The sequence below is a fragment of the Dendrobates tinctorius genome, unplaced genomic scaffold, assembly GCF_039654945.1.
Source record: "Dendrobates tinctorius isolate UK_male_01 unplaced genomic scaffold, ASM3965494v1 ptg000044l, whole genome shotgun sequence".
NCBI lineage: Eukaryota > Metazoa > Chordata > Amphibia > Anura > Dendrobatidae > Dendrobates > Dendrobates tinctorius.
In genome coordinates, this window is record NW_027361712.1 from 16,282,867 (window position 1) to 16,300,855 (window position 17,989).

The 17,989-nt window shown below is 43.5% G+C and overlaps 1 protein-coding gene across 1 annotated transcript in view; it reads right to left on the reverse strand.

Moving 5' to 3' along the window:
• Positions 1-1,573: 1,573 nt before the first annotated feature.
• IRF9 (interferon regulatory factor 9) overlaps positions 1,574-17,989 on the reverse strand; it is a 58,604-nt gene continuing 42,188 nt past the window's right edge. Inside the window, exons 6-8 of the mRNA XM_073575364.1 lie at positions 5,945-6,307; positions 5,561-5,676; positions 1,574-3,818 (exon numbers count right to left, since the gene is read on the reverse strand). Of these exons, the coding sequence (XP_073431465.1) occupies positions 3,663-3,818; positions 5,561-5,676; positions 5,945-6,307 (635 nt within the window). The 3' untranslated portion in view covers positions 1,574-3,662. The remainder of the gene's footprint in view (positions 3,819-5,560; positions 5,677-5,944; positions 6,308-17,989) is intronic.

Sequence of the window (17,989 nt, forward strand, 5' to 3'; positions counted from 1 at the left end):
TCAGATTTACCACCTTCTCTATTTTGTCCTTGGGCAGAAGACAAACTTGTAGCTCGGAGTCCACGAAAAAGTCCAAGAAGGTCCACACTTTTAGAGGTTGTAATTTTTACTTTTGGGTATTCACCATCCAACCAAGTTCTTGTAGGGTCTCTGACACCTGTCTTAACTGTGCCGCGCAGTGATCCTCCAATCCTCCTACTATCAGGAAGTTGTCTAGATAGGGAACTAGAATTGTGTTTTGGATTCGGAAGAAGGCTGTCATCTCTGCTATGACTTTGGTGAATACTCCCGGGGCTATTGACAGAGCCCTTCCTTTCGGCCTAAACTGAAAATGTCTGAGTCTGCCCTGGATGTATAGGGCCACCCTCAAGTATTTTTGATAACCTGGATGGATAGGGATGTGGTAATAGGCATCCTTTAAATGAACTACCACCATAAAACAATCGTGATGGAAGAGCTTTATGGCTGTAGTCACTGATTCCATCTTGAAGGTGTGACCCAATGATTGAGACCCTTGAGATTTCTAACAGTTCTGAACGAGCCATCGTTTTTTTTTTGTTTTTTTTTTAATTAAAAAGAGGGGTGAATAAAACGCCCACCCCTTCTGTTCGCGCGGAACCTCGGACAGAACTTGTTTGTCCACCAAGCTCAGGATCTCAAGTCTCTAGGGCCAGTATTTTCAGGCTTTCCTTCACTATGTGAAAAACCCAGGTGTTGGAGATGTTTTCCCAGGCCTGAATAAAGAGGGAAAGCCTCCCTCCCACAGGAGTTCTGGCGTCATTGCGAGGATTTCTTGGATGTAGAGGAGGGACCGCCGAACATGTATCCAAACTCCTTTTTTCCTCTATCCTCCCATTTTCTTTTCTCCTGGAGGACGACCTCTGCTGATTTTTCTCCTCCGAAAAGACGACCTTCCCTGATCCCCTGGGAAAGTTCTTTTTCCTGTCGCTCACTTTCTCTAGAATGTCATCCATATTTTTTCCGAATAAAAATTGGCCATCACAGGGTAGCGAACACAGCTTGATCTTGGATTGTAAATCTCCTGGACATCCTTTGAACCATAATGCACGCCTTGCCGCATTCGATAATCCAGCTGCTCTAGCTGCCAGTCTCATAGAATCAGCAGATGTATCTGCCAAAAAAGCTGCGGCCCCATGTAATAAATACAGTACGTCAGATAAAATTTTCTCTCTCACTACCTTGGATGCGAGTTGCTCCTCAAGCTGCTGTAGCCAGATCATTAATGAACTTGCTGTACAAGTTCCAGCAATTGCTGGCTTTATCCCTCCTGCTGCTGCTTCCCATGTGTGGCCTCAGGTAAGTATCCGACTTACTAATAGGGAATTTAGATTGTGAACTCAGACGGGGACAGGGATGATGATGTCTGTAAAGTGCTGTGGAATTCATGGTGCTGTACAAGTGGGTAAAATAATAATGAAAAAAAGTTCTAAGCCCTGCCTGTCAATTGACCGCATGCCAAACATATAAGTTAACACCAGTGTTCTTTGCAGGATTTTTCCAATACTGTTTGTTTCAGGGACATGCAGACTGATAAATAGTGTGAGAAAACATATCTATTTCTTTTATAATTTATTTATAGACTTATGTATTAAAGATTTACAATTTGTGGAGTCAGGCCACCATCACAGTGACATAGCAATATTACTATAAAAATATTATAAAATAGTATGAACAGTTTTGAAACGTTTATGCTTAAAAATTCCCTATATATTTTCTCATCACAAATACAAAAAATGTAATATAAAGAAAATTCTACTTTATGTGTAGTAGTCATCAATAGTGATGGGAGAGTAGCATCGTTGCACGGGTCTCCCCAAGCATGCTCTGGTGATCTCCGAGTATTTTGGCGTGGTCGGAGATTTAGTTTTTCTCGTCTCAGCTGCATAATTTGCGACTTGCAGACTGGCTGAATACATGTGGGAATTCCCTAACAAACAGGCATTCCACACATGTATTCAAGCTGTCTAGCAGTCGCAAATCATGCAGCTGAGGTGACGAAAACTAAATCTCCGAGCACACCAAAATACTCGCAGACTATGCACGGGGAGACCCGAGCAACGAGTATACTCGCTCACCACTAGTCATCAATATAAACATAGTACATCGCAAGCAACAGTCAAAAGGCATTTAGCATACAGTGTTTCATAGTTGTGACTGAATAGACAAATATATTGTGCACTTATTTTTATATAATTAGCATTTATTACTAATATTTAACACAACTAATATGAACTATAATATGTTGACCTGAAACCTACATAATAGACATGTATAAGTAGACTCACTAACAAAGATCACATATTTCAAACAGGAAAGTGCAGAAGAGATAAAGTAAACATAAAAGTGAGCGATCTACATAGATGACATTCAAAGTGTACTGTGTCCAAGATAAAGAGTCTTTGTATATGTCACCAAGCTTCATTTTCATCAGGTTGGTTACACAGTGATTTTCACACAGAGGCTAAGATAGTTTGATACTGAAGCAATTTCCTTATTGCATTATACAAATATCAATACACTAGTGCTAAATGGAAATCTTTTAGAAGAGTAAAGCCCCCGTTACACACTGCGATATCGCTAGCAAAATCACTGTAAAGTCACCGATTTTGTGACGTAGCAGCGATATTGCTAGCGATATCGCTACATGTGATACTTACCTCCGACCGGCTCCCCCGCTGATTATCGCTGATCGCGCGAGAAGGTCCTGGATCATTTCTCGTCGGGCGCTTCCTGTGGACGCGGGCGGGAGGACGTCAGGATCGCCGCGTCTGACAAGTAGCGACCCCCGACCCCAGCGATGTCGCTGGTGAGATCTGCCTGTGTGGCAGCTCACTAGCGACCACTTAGCGATGCACCAGCGATCCATATCGTTGTCGGGATCGCTGGTGCATCGCTATGTGTAACGGTACCCTAAGAATTATTCTGCAGTTTATTAAGACGAAGTAATAACTGAAGTCTTAACTCAAGGGCTTAACTAGATTAGATTTAATATACTGCCCTAGCCCTTTAAACTACTCTAGTTTAAAGGGAATCTGTCAGCAGGTTCTTGCTACCTCATCTGAGATCAGCATAATGTAGGCAAAGAGACCTTGACTCTAGCGATGTATCATTTAGTTTACTGGATGCAGCGGTTCTGACAAAATCAGGGTTCTTAGATGTAAAATGCAGAGAAAGCTGCCCCCACTCACACCAGGCTTTCTATGTACATTGTATATTGACAGTGAGCTGATTATCACAGGAGGATGAGTAGTTGAACTAGCAAGAATGTGCCAGCTAGTCACAGCAATGATAATGTCCTAGTAACTAAACCTTCATTGTACATAAACAGCACACAGATGATAAATGACGCATCCCTAAATTCAATGTTTTAACCCCTATCTCATGCTGTCCTCAAATTACATAGCAAAAACAAGCTGATGGATTCCCTTTAAGCAGAGTGACTTGTTTGAAACCCTTCTCGCACCCTTGACTTACCTGACCTCTCTAGTTCCTATATTTGGACACACAATTAAATCGTTTACATACTTACCTAAGCTTTATCTACATCTGAACACGTCTAAATAAAAATATATACAAACGGTACTAATCCTGAATGAAAGGAGGATGGGAAAGATAATATGCAATAAGAGGGCACGACCAAATTATGAAAATTCAGGTATACTATCCAATGTAGTTACTGGTAACAGATCAATGAGATATGGGGAAGAGGGATTCTGCATGTGTGCATCTGGAAACTGAACATCAAAGAGACTCTCTGTTGCTTGACGAACCATCTCAGAGGCCAAAACTTGTTCTATCTGTAGGAAGAATAAGAGATTAGTCACTTCACATGAAGCTAAATACATAGCTCAAAAAAATAAAGGAAACACTTAAACAACACAATGTAACTCCAAGTCAATCACACTTCTCTGATATCAATGTGTCCAGTTAAGAAGCAACACTGATTGTGAATCAATTTCTTCTGCTGTTGTGCAACAGACAACAGGCAGAAATGATAGGCAATTAGCAAAACAACCAGTATAAAGAAGTGGTTCAGCAGGGGGTGACCACAGACCACTTATCTGTTCTCATCCTTTTTGTTTGTTGTTTTGGTCAATTTTGCATTTTGTCATTGGTCTCACCCCTAGAGGTACTGTACAGTAGCATGAGGCGGTGCCTACAACCCACAGAAGTTGCTCTGGTAGTGCAGCTCATCCAGCATGGCACATCAATGCAAGCTGTGGCATGAAGGGTAGCTTTGTCTGTCAGCATAGTGTCCAGAGCATGGAGCAGATACCATGAGACCGGCCAGTACTCGAACAGACGTGAAAGAAGCTGTAGGAGGGCAACAACCCAGCAGCAGGTTCACACGGAGCACGTGACAGAGTCTGGAGATGCCATGGACAACGTTCTGCTGCCTGCAACATTCTCCAGCATGACTGGTTTGGCAGTGGGTCAGTAACGGCGCAAGGAGGCATTTGTTAGAAGGGTCAGAGCCAATGAAAGACCATAAGCAGGTGCAGTGGGCCCTGGATTCCTCTGGATGCATGACAATGCTAGGCCTCATATGGCTGAAGTGTGTCAGGAGTTCCTGCATGATGAAGGATATTGACGCTATGGACTAGCCTGCCCGTTCTCCAGACCTGAATCCAATCGAGCACGTCTGGGAGGTAATGTCTCGTTTCATCCACCAACGTTGCAGGATGCACCACATACTGTCCAGGAGTTGACTGATGATTTAATCCAGGTCTAGGAGGAGATCCTTCAGTTGTAAGGAGGTCATACAGACACCTGGAGGCCACACACACTACTGAGCACCAGTTCCTTGTCTTGAGGCATTTCCACTGATGTTGGATCAGCCTGTAATTTGATTTTCCACTTTGATTTTGAGTATCATTCCAAACCCAAACCTCCATGGGCATGGGATATTAATTTTGATTTACATTTTATTGTTCTCACATTCCACTATGTAATGAATAAAGATATGTGCACATGCATATTGTAAGGAAAAAAATAAGATAGTTAATAACATTGCATGAATATAGCAATGTAGAAACATAACATGACATTCATAAATTAATTCAAGAACATTTCATAACACAAAATACTATTCTAATTACACTGGCTGTAAAGGTACTGTCACACTTAGCGATGTACCAGCGATCCCGACCAGCGATATGACGCGGTCAGGATCGCTGGTACATCGCTAAGTGGTCGCTAGTGAGCTGCCACACAGGCAGATCTCACAAGCGACATCGCTGGGGACGGGGGTCGCTACTTACCTGTCAAACTAGGCGATCCTGCGTCCTCCCGCCCGGCTCCACGCGTCGCTCGCCTTCACAGCAGGAAGCGCCGCAGGAAGCAGATGACGAGAAACAGTCCAGGACGTTCTCGCGCGATCAGCGATAACCCGCGGGGGAGCCGGTCGTAGGTAAGTATCAGACACAGCGATATCGCTAGCAATATCGCTATAACGTCACTAGTTATAGCGATATTGCTAGCGATATCTCTTAGTGTGACATGCCCTTAAATGTATCAAATGATAAAGTTTCCTCCTCACCTTTGCTGTGATAAGCTTGTCTGTAGTATGGCTATGTTCTGAAATTTCCTCCCCAAAACATAAAGTGACATGGCAATCAGGTGGAGTGCCTCCGTTTGCTTTAAATGTTTCCAAATCTGAAAGAAATTTAACATACAGAGAATGTCATAAAATAGTGCAACAGTGATTTGCTCATAGCAGCCATCATTTTCATAATTTTCAGTCAGTTTTCACAATATTATTATAAAAATAGCAATGACCTGCATGGACAACATTTCAACTTTTCCCTTTCAGCAGCATTACTAACACTTCCCTATAGAAAGAAACAGAAAGGGTCCATTCTAAATGTCAAACAGAATATGTCCTAAGACAATTAGAAATGGATCTAGTAGCTCAGACACTTACCTCTCAAGAACTTATGGGTGTCGAACAGTTTAACAAGGGCATCTCTTTCCAGTTTGTTGATCACTTCATTAGAATTTGAAGGTCCTGTCCAGTAAATACGCCCTGAACATAATTTTTGACGCTGAGCAAAGATTCCATCAGTGTTACTAGCTAGCATGACACCAGATTGAAGGAAACAGAGTAATTCCTCTGTTCTTGCACGTATGTCTGCCTGAAATTTGTCTCCTGGAGCAGGAAGAAGCACATGTTCCATTCCACTAAGACACTTTTCAAGAGGAGCCTTTGCTGATAATTTGCATTCTCCACTTTGAACCACCTTCTTTGCCACTTCAATTCCACTATAAATCAGTGTAATCCTCAAATCTGGAAAATAAATCAATAAGAACAACCCTATATTTAAAAAACAGGCCTTTGACATCAACATACGAAGACTCACCTCACCATATAATACTGCTCCTTCCTTACAATCGTTGTGTAATATATATGCATGTACAGTATGTATAGGTGCATCTCACAAAATTAGAATATCATTATAAAGTTAATTTATTTCAGTTCTTCAATACAAAAAGTGAAACTCATATTATATAGAGTCATTACACACAGAGTGATCTATTTCACATGTTTATTTCTGTTAATGTTGGTGATTATGGCTTACAGCCAATGAAAATCCAAAAGTCATTATCTAAGTAAAATTAGAATACTTTATAACACCAGCTTGAAAAAATGATTTTAAAATCCAAAATGTTGGCCTACTGAAATGTATGTCCATTAAATGCACTCAGTACTTGGTCGGGGTTCCTTTTGCATCAATTACTGCATCTATGTGGTGTGGCATGGAGGCAATCAGTCTGTGGCACTGCTGAGGTGTTATGGTAGCCCAGGTTGCTTTGATAGCAGCCTTCAGCTCGCCTGCATTGTTGAGTCTGCTGTCTCTCATCTTCGTCTTGACAATACCCCATAGATTCTCTATGGGGATAAGGTCAGACAAGTTTTCTGGCCAATCAAGCCCATGATACTGTTGTTTTTAAACCAGGAATTGATAATTTTGGCAGTGTGGACATGTGCCAAGTCCTGCGGGAGAATGAAACGTCCATCTCCAAAAAGCTTGTTGGCAGAGAGAAGCATATAGTGCTCTAAAATTTCCTCGTAGACGGATGCGCCGACTTTGGTCTTGATAATAAAACACAGTGGACCTACATCAGCAGATGACATGGGTCCCGAAACCATCATTGATTGTGGATACTTCACACTTGACCTTGGAAATCAAGGTCCCAGAGTCTGGAGGAAGAGTGGAAAGCCACACAATCCAAGCTGCTTGAAGTCTAGTGTGAAGTTTCCACAATCAGTGATGGTTTCACAGGTCCTCAGGTGAGTTTTTCACTTTTTACAGAAAAAGTGAAGTGTTTTACAGTGCTATTGTTTAATAATAATAAAATTCATGGAGCTTTTTATGGACTTCGTGCGCTGCCAAACATTAGACTCAGATCCAGTTGAGATGAAAGATTATGGTTTTATTCCCAACGCGTTTCGAAGTAATATACTTCTTCCTCAGGGGATGACAGACATCTGCCATCCCCTGAGGAAGAAGTATTTATTACTTCGAAACGCGTTGGCTATAAAACCATAATCTTTCATCTCAACTGGATCTGAGTCTAATGTTTGGCAGCGCATGAAGTTCATAAAAAAGCTCCATGAATTTTATATGTCGACGGTCACTGGTTTGACCCTTGGACGTGCAGCAGCTGAACGCATATTCTACATGCTTTACCTTTCCTGCAGCGGGTGAGTGGATAATGTATAATTATATATCTTTTACCATCGGATAATGTGAAGGGTTAATACTAAAATCAGGGTTGAAGTTTTGTTTTATCCATTCTCTGTAGGTTTCGTTTCTTAATTTTTGTTGTTGCAAGATAAATTTTTATAATTGGCATGGGCTGTCATGAAACCAGACTGTTCTCATCAGGTACAAAGATAAGGGGGGGGGGTGTAAAACTCTGAAGAATATGCCATTATACTACTTTCTACGCTATTTAGGTACGGACATATATGTAGTTTCTGGTTTTCTTGCAATATTATTGGCTTATAAAATGAAATGATTTTATTGGTAGATGAGAACCTTGCATAATTAAGCAAAAGATTATAAAAGATGTGACTAAAATAAAGGGGCTTAGTGATCTGCCTCGATGCTCCCGTACAGAGACCCCAGTCTCCGTGTGGTCATTTGAGTTGCTAGCAACAATGGAATAATTTGGACATCACTGGCTCAATCATGAAGGGTTAATTTAACTCTCTCCCTATCAGCTGGCCACCCAACGTGGGGCCCCCGAACAGGGATGCCTCTGCCCCCGGAGGACAACAAGACAAAGGACCCTCGGAGCGGACACGGGTGCTGGAAAATTGGGACTGATCACCCCCCACGACCACGGTAAGTTGGCAGTTATACTGTTCAGACTGACCGTTGGTGTGGTTTTCCTGTGCTTGTTGCTGCAAAGAGGATCTGAGGTTTGTCCCCTGGTGGGGTGATTCATGGGTGGAATCATATAGAGGTGTAGTCCCGTTGGGGGCCCAGTGCTCGAACCGTACCTCATAAGGGACGGACACCCTGGATTGACCAGTGATTGTGACTCTCTTTATAGTCAAAATATCCTGAATTTCTGGTCATTGTTAGTTATCAGGCGTGGTGATGTGATCGAAGATGGGTAGGATACGTAACTCAGGTATATATATATATAACCAGAGGTGTCCGGAGGGATAGTCTGAGACGCCCTCCTCCTTTCACTGAGTACCGCGAATTTTGGGCTTCCCAGAGGGGGTTGACCCTGTGGAACAAACGGAGACTGCTGCTCCAGTATTGTGCACAATTTGTCAGGATATTTAGCTCTAAAGGAGAGAATTATGATTCAAAGAAGAAAAAGAAAAGTTTGGAATTGTGTGAAGGCTCAGATACTGTTAGTCTTATGATTCAAAGACGAGGAAAGAAATTTGTCAAGAATGCAGGAAAAATATTTTCGATTCTGGGATTTCCTAAGGGCGGGAGGTTGTAGCCTACGCTATGGGATGAAGGAGTTAAAAAAAAAAATAAATAAAGGGAGATTGACTGATGATGGATTACTTAAAGGCGCTGAGGAATTCCGTGGCCTGGCACATGAATTGTATAATGACGGTTATGTGGAAATTGAACAGCAAGTGAATTCTGATTGTTTCTGTTACTGCTATGTTGAAGAAGGAAAAATTGTCTATTATGACAGGGACTGGATGTATTGTGGTTCAAGCAAGTGACTGTGGTGTGAGAATGTGATTGGTTAAGAAGGAATTAAGATTAATACCAATGTGTCAGGCAGTCGAATAGTTAAAAGTGATTATTTGAAACAAGAAGTTTCCCTGCTAGATGATAAAGTCCCTCCCCAGGAAATCAAGCCTCTCCTCCCGACTGTAAGCTCTGTGCCCTTTAACCCTAAGGCACCGATGTATCCTGGACTACCGAAACTCAGTATGACCCCACCCTATGATCCTGCCGGGTGGATCTGTGCTGTATGTGTAGTTACTAATCCTCAGTGGAGAGAGGTCTGTTATAATTGTGGCACAAGAAGACCGGGTGTTGCAGCCCCCACCTTTCCTTTGTTGAATGCTGACGGTATCTATTATCAGCCACCGCTGCCAGCCCCAGTCCCCGCTATGCCTAATATTGCTTGTGGTTATGGGGATCCAAAGAAGAAAAAAAAAAAAAAGACGTTTTCAGAAGACTTTAACCTGCTCTGTTCAGTAGAGAGAGAGCGAGAGAGAGAGGGAAAAAAAAAAAAAAAAAAAAAAAAAAAAGAGAGCAAACAGCAGCCTCTAGCCCCCACCGCAGCTGCAAGCACACAGTGTGCCCTTCAGCCCACACAGCAAACTCTCTCGCCCCCCTTCCTCAGACTTCAGCTAGTGGGAACCCTGCTCCTCAGCCCCTCCCTGCTAATTCTCATTACTGCTCAGTTTGTTATCTCTCTCATAAGTCATGTAAATTTACTAGGGGTAGATTAATTATCACAGTTCCGCTCCAGAATACAATTCCAAGATGATGGTCAGATGTTTTTTTTTTTGTTATAAAATCCCTATATAGATGAAGACAGTGAGGAAATCTGCATTTTGCATGCCCTTCCTACAGTTATGATGGCCCTGATAGGCACAGATCCACCCCCAATATTGCCTGAGGATCAATGACTCACCCCATACCATCTAAACTCTGGTCAAAAGGGTCAAATGATATAGGGAAAATGCCTGTAGAACCAGTAAAAGCATTTCTCAAACCTGGTGCCCCTTTTCCCAAAGTCCATAAAAATCCTTTGAAACATGATCAGGAGCGGGGCCTTCAGGAACAAATACAAACGTTACTTGATAACGGTGCTCTGGTACCCTGTGTTTCTCCATGTAATACGCCCTTGTTTCCCGTTAAGAAAAAGACCCCACCTAGCCAGCCCCTGTGTACCGGCTGGTACATGATCTACGGGCAGTTAATGCCGCTACTATTCTGGAAACTCCAGTGGTGCCTAATCCTCATACTCTTTTGTCCCAAATACCCCAGGATGCTGCTTGGTTTACAGTTACTGATCTTACCAATGCCTTCTTTAGCATTCCGTTACACCCAGACTGCCAGTTTCTATTTGCATTCACTTATCAGAAACGACAGTCAACATGGACAGTTATACCACAAGGGGCCCAAAACAGTCCCAACCTGTTTGCAAAAAAATATGAGCAGGTGTCTTTTGCTCTTTCTGCCATTGTTAGCCTCCTTAAGTATCTGGCAGCACTGAACTGTTGGGTTACGGCCTCGAGACTTCAGTTCTGCCTTGGTCAAGTGATTCTTGGGTCACTGTCTCCTTCAGGGTGCCAGACACCTCGCAGAAGAAAAATAGCTGTCAGCTCCCTTCCTTTCCCAAAAGATGAAACTGAACTCCAGCGTTTTCTTGGACTATGCACTTATTGTTGTCAGTGGATACCGGATGCATCCCGCATAATGCAACCCCTTTACAACGCCTTGAAAGACGGTATAATGAATTATAAGGGAAGATGGCAGTGATGAGGATTACCTCCAATATGATTGTTCCCAACTTCTGACTGAAGAAACAGATAGTCCACCAAATCTCAGTGAGAATCCACTCCCAAATCCCGATCTGGTGTTATAGACGGATGGTTCAAGATATGCTGACGAGCTTGGTAGATTCCACACGGGATACGCTGTTACCACAGAGGACACTGTAGTGCACGCAGCTGCGCTCCCGCCCTCACAGTCAGCACAAGAAGCAGAACTCCAGGCTCTGTCTACTGCATGTACTTTGGCCAAGAACAGACGGGCTAATATATACACGGACTCACAGTATGCATTTGGTATTGCTCATGATTTTGGGGCTCTATGGGCCAATCGAGGGTTTATTACTACTGCCGGAACTCCAGTGAAAAATCCTGAAGCTGTTAAAACCCTCATGGACTCGATCAAATTACCTACTCAGGTGGCTATTATCAAAGTTAAGGCGCACGGTCCTAGGACCAGTCCATAGACTGTTGGCAACACATTTGCGGATATGCAAGCAAAAGCCGCCGCTCTTTTATCCGTTGAACCGACTATACCAATTAAGGTGACCACACGCTCTCAGCGTAAACAGTTACAAGAAGCACTGACCCTACAAGAACCTGAGGATCTACAACAGACTGAAGTTTTCTGTCGGACCCCGCGAGACCGCTTAATGACGATGCAGAGAATGTCTCCAAAGGAAGAGGTGAAGCAATGGAAGACTGATGGGGCACGAATGGATAATGGTCTCTGGAAAAAGGACCAACTTGTGTGTTTCCCTAAGCGGATGTACCCTGCTATTGCCACATGGGCACATGGACCTACACATCGAGGAAAGAATCAGGCCCTCGCACTGGTGCAAAAATTCTACTGGGCCCCGGGAATTTCCACAGTTTTGTCAGCGCTCAACCGTGCCTGTAATATCTGTCAGATTTGCAATCCCGGTCAACTTCAACGTGTGCCCCGAAGCATCTTGCTAAGCCCGACTATCCTTTCCAAAGGCTCCAGGTGGACCATATCACGTTGCCTAAGTCTGGAAGGTATGAATACGGTTTGGTTGTTGTTGACATGTTCTCCAGTTGGCCGGAAGCATTCCCTGTTACCAACATGACTGCAAAAACCACAGCGAAGAAACTGGTGATGGAAGTTATATGCAGATATGGGGTTCTAGAAGTTGTTGAAAGTGATCAAGGCCCGGCCTTTTCTTCTCATGTGTACTAAGAAGTTCTGACAATGCTTGGATCCACTGTAGCCCTCCATACTCCGTACCACCCACAATCCAGTGGGGAAGTTGAGAGGCTGAATGGCACACTGAAGGGAATATTGACCAAAATGATGCAGAAGACTACGGTTCCATGGCCAGAGCTCCTACCCATTGTACTCGTACTACCCCTATTGCAAAACATGGCCTGTCCCCATATGAGATATTGTTTGGCGCTAGGCCCCCAGTTGCAAATTTCCAGCCTCAGCAGTTATCAGAAGAGACTGACCGTGCTGTTCAATGTGTTATTCAGCTTAGTTAAAATCTTGCTAACACCCATGCTCTAGTTTCTTCTTCTCTTCCAGATTCAGCAGAAACCGCCACCTGTCATAACCTGAAGCCTGGTGATTTGGTAGTCGTGAAGAGGCATGTCAGGAAGCACGGACTAGAACCCTTGTATGACGGTCCCTATCAAGTTCTCATCACCCAACAAGCCAATAGCAAATGAAGGGACATAATGTTTTGGTTTTTCGCATTTTCCATATTATTATTGGTAGAAGTTGAAGTTAAAGTTAGAAGATATTCAATGACTCAGAGATCAATACGATAAAGACAATGATTGTAATAAGGACAGTTGGTGGTCAGACACTTTCTCCTTTCTCAATCCAGACAATTGATTTAAGGGAATTGGGGGCTGGATAGCTGGGATCTTACAAAGCTTGTTGCACATTGCTGCCTGTATCCTTGTTGTATATGTGATACTAAAACTTATTCTTTGGTGTATTTCTGTATGTATTAGGAAATTCTGCACTAAGCCAGCTAATGATGATACCAAAGGTGTCGCTGCCCCTGCTCTTCTCTGCACCGATCTCAAAAGGCTATCTGATGAAGATGTTGAAGCCAAGCACATGGCTACCTACAAAAGACCCCCACCACCGTCATCAAAAATTGTTATTCGTGAATTGCAGTATACAGGGGGGAGGGGTGCGCCGCGACAGCCATGACTGGTAACACGGCATCAGTCATGTGAAGACCAGTACCCCTCAAGCTGTTAGCTTGGGATAGCACCTCTGATGCTGTATATGTGTTAAAAATTTTTATCTAGGGGGGAATGTGAAGGATTAATACTAAAATCAGAGTTGAAGTTTCGTTTTATCCATTCTCTGTAGGTTTCGTTTCTTAATTTTTGTTGTTGTAAGATACATTTTTATAATTGGCATGGGCTGTCATGAAACCAGACTGTTCTCATCAGGTACAAAGATAAGGGAGGGGGGGGTGTAAAACTCTGAAGAATATGCCATTATACTACTTTCTACGCTATTTAGGTACGGACATATATGTAGTTTCTGGTTTTCTTGCAATATTATTGGCTTATAAAATGAAATGATTTTATTGGTAGATGAGAACCTTGCATAATTAAGCAAAAGATTATAAAAGATGTGACTAAAATAAAGGGGCTTAGTGATCTGCCTCGATCCTCCCGTACAGAGACCCCAGTCTCCGTGTGGTCATTTGAGTTGCTAGCAACAATGGAATAATTTGGACATCACTGGCTCAACCGTGAAGGGTTAAGTTAACTCTCTCCCTATCAATAAGATCCTATTTGCGTTCCCTTTGTTCCTACAGTATAAATCGTTAATACTAAAAAAAATATTGTTTAATAATAAAAAAATAGATATGTTGGGAATTGTTTAAAAACTAAGGCCCTAGTTCATAAAACCGTTTACACCAGAAAATTGGTGTAAAAAGCTTTGAAAAATTGCAAGACTTTTGGCATCTTCATGCAATTTTTCGACGTGTGGTGACCCTGTTTATTAAATTCATGACAAGTCGGACACCTTTGGTAAAGATGTTTTGTCCCCATTCTTTACTATTGAGAGAGCACACAGGGTCCCTACGCGTGCCCCCCCGCCGGGAGCACCCCCGCGTCCCATCTTGTTCAAGCTCCTACACTTTAAAGATAGAGATGCTATCCTGCGCAGATCCAGAGACATTAAGGAACTTGCTATTAATGGGAGGAAAGTCTCCATTTTCCCTGATTTTTCCCTGGAGGTGCAGCGTAAAAGGGCGCAATTTATTGAGATTAAAAAACGCCTACGTGACTTACAGGTGACATATTCCATGATGTACCCTGCTAGACTGCGGATTGATGTGAATGGAGAAACGCACTTTTTTGATACGGCGGGAATGGTGCTGTCCTGGCTGGATATTAATGAGAGGTCCATGAGGAGGAAGAATACTTGAAGTTCTCCCTTTTTTCGCCACCAGGTGTTGTTACTCCTTTTTGTCTAGGACGCTATGCTGGTATAATTACTACTGTTCATTCCATTTCGGATTCAGGGCGGGAGCTGACCGGATTGCTGTGGACACTCGTTACAGTGACAAGCTGTGGACCCTTCTCCCTGCGTTGACTCTGGGCGAGTTTTCTAGCCCTGATTCTCTCTATTTGAGAGAAATGTGCAAGTTACACTTGTGTTTGGGGGTAGGGGCGCTGTGCACTGGTGTGCAGTGCTCCCTCTCCCTCCTTTGTTTTTTTCGTTTGTTGTATTCCCTAATTGTTCTGTGGGATGTGATGTGCGTCAGCCGTGTCACCCAATTCATTGTACTGAGGGATGGTGGAGATTGCCTCTCTCCCTCGGGAGTGGCGTATGTTCCGATTTCTCATTTTTTAGTCTGCTCTTATGGCGATATCACTTAATATTGTAGCGTGGAATGTTAAGGGGCTCGGGGATGCAAATAAGAGATGTGCTATATTTACTAATATGCAGAAATTTCTCCCGGCTATCCTGTGTATGTCTGAGACCCACATGGTGAAAGATAATATTCATTGGCTAAGAAAGGGATGGGTTTCACATGAATATCATTCCACGTACTCGACCCATGCGCGGGGTGTCAGTGTGCTGGTGCACAGGTCCATCCCCTTCTCATGTACTAAATCAGTGGTTGACCCTGGGGGCAGATTTGTATGTTTGCTTTGCACGTTATACGGTATACAATTTATTTTGGTTGCCATATACATCCCCCCGCCCTATTCAGTCGAACCAGTAAAAAGAATCTTGTCTATTTTGGGTTCCTTTCCCCCTGCGCCGACTCTTCTAATAGGAGATTTTAATACATATTTGCATCCCTATTTGGATAAGTTGCATTCGGGAAACATATCATAAGATGCAGCCTCAACCTCATTTGCTAGAACGTTAGTGGAGCTGGGTATGGTAGATCTTTGGCGTGTCCAAAACCCCACAGCCAGACAGTTTTCCTGCTACTCTAGCTCCCACCACACTATGTCACGGATAGACCTGGCCATTGGGAATACACTCATGACCCCATATGTACGAGGGGTGGCCTACCTGCCTAGAAGTGTATCTGATCACTCGCCGCTACATGTCACACTTTCATGGGGACACCCCCTCACCCTATCTAGACCTATCTGGAAGCTTAATCCCTTCTGGATCCAGCTTATAGGGGGATCTTTGCATGATGCCATTCTAGAATATTTTCAACTTAATGAGTACTCTGCATCATCACACATAGTCTGGGATTCCATGAAAGCCTATGTCAGGGGCTTATATATTAGAGAAATATGCACACGGAAAAGCCAAAATAGACACTACACCCAGAGTCTGATCCAGGAGGTGTCTGTTGCGGAGGCTGCGGTGATACTCAACCCGACAGAGGAAACTAAAAACGCTTTGGAGAAGGCACAGGGGTCGCTCAGGGAAAACCTCATGTCGGCGGCAGCAAATAAACGTTATTTCCTCAAACAAAAATATTTTATAGAGGGGGAGGGAGTAGGACATTTATTGGCCACGGTCATTAGAGCACAGGACGGATCTTCATATATCAATAGGCTAAAAACGGACTCGGGTGGTCCTGTGACAGACAGTGCGGACATAGTGAGTGAGATAAGGAGGTATTATATGCGACTATACACATCAGATTGCAGTCTCACGGAGACTGAGATTGAGCAGTACCTGGATGCTCTCTCTCTCCCTGCATTGGCTGATAGCGATAGGGATTCATTGGATCGGGACATCCTGTTGGAGGAGTTGGAGGAGGCGCTTGGTCAGATGCAAAATGAAAAGGCTCCAGGAATGGATGGCCTGCCTGGCGAGTTTTACAAAACCTATGCACCCTTACTGCTACCTAAGCTACTTAAGGTATTTGAAGAGGCTGAAAGGCAGAGGGTCCTCCCGCCATCTATGAGGGAAGCTTTGATAGTTTTAATATTAAAGCCCGGAAAGGATCCAGAGGTTCCGGATTCATATCGCCCGATTTCCCTATTATCAACAGATGTTAAATTATTGGCCAAGGTACTCGCCAATAGGATGTCCCGAGTTATCTCATCTGTTATACAGAAGGATCAGACGGGATTTATCCCAGGCAGAGCCACATCTATGAACCTTAGGAAACTATACTTGGGGATTCAACATAGTTCTGGGGAGTTGGGGGGAAGAGCAATTTTGTCCTTAGACGCCGCTAAGGCGTTCGATAGTTTGGAGTGGGGTTTTTTGTGGGCGGTACTTCGGAAAATGGGCTTTGGACACAGATTTATAAATGGGGTGAGGCTGTTGTATGGCTCGCCGGTGGCGAAGGTTGGGGCTAATGGCAGGGTCTCTGAGTCTTTTCCTCTTGGGAGAGGTACTAGACAGGGGTGCCCGCTCTCGCCCTTGCTATTTGCTACTGCGGTGGAGCCATTGGCAGTTGCAATTCGGAAGTCCAGAGAAATAATGGGATTCAGATGTGGAACTGTGGAGTTGAGGATATCATTGTACGCGGATGATTTACTTCTATATTTAGATAAGGTACATTCCTCGATTTTGCCGGCAATGGAGGTCATTCGAGAATTTGGGCTGAGGTCTGGTCTTCGGATTAATTGGTCCAAATCAGCTTTAATGCCGATAGACCCTCTCCCGGCGGATTTCTCAGATTTGCAGATACCGGTCCCTGTAGTTCGGAGGTTTAAGTATCTGGGTATAATTGTTAGTCCTGTCCCGAAGGATTTTCGGGCTCTGAATCTGGAGCCCCTGTTGCAGCGATTTAGAGCAAAAGTACATACTTGGTGTCGCCTGCCGTTGTCGAATATTGGTAGATCTAACTTAATCAAAATGGTAATGATGCCACAATTATTATATTTGATACATAATTCTCCGGTGTGGATCTGTAGGGACTTTTTTGCAAAAATAAATACATTATTCCGGGAATTAATTTGGAAGAAAAAACAGGCTAGGATTCGCTTGGAGATACTGCAGCGAGGGAAGGAGGAGGGAGGATTGGCGGTGCCAAACCCATTCATATACTTTATAGCCTCCCAGATGCAACATCTTAAGGGTTGGGGTAGAGACGGGGCGTGTGACAATGGTGGTGATATTGTGAGGGAAGGATCGGTATGGAAATATCCAGGGTGCCGGTTGGAGGTGGGAAGACGGCAGATAAATGGGGCACGATACCCCACGTTGGCTATGATTTTCAAGGTGTGGGATAGGGGTAAGTCTCTTTTGAAGATAAATGGGCCTACGGAATTGTGGCCATTGTGGCGAAATCCGGATTTGCAAAAGATCAAAAAGCTGGTGGGGTTCGGAAGATGGGAAGATAAAGGGATTTATCTGGTGTCACAAATTTTGCAAAATAATACTCTTAAGAGTTTTGAACAATTGAGAACAGAATTTCACCTCCCGCACGTTTTCTTTTATCAGTACTTACAGCTAAGACATGCATTGGAAAAACAGAGAAGGACAAATCCGGTGATAGTGACACATAATCAAACACTACATATGCTGCTTACATCTGAGTCTTC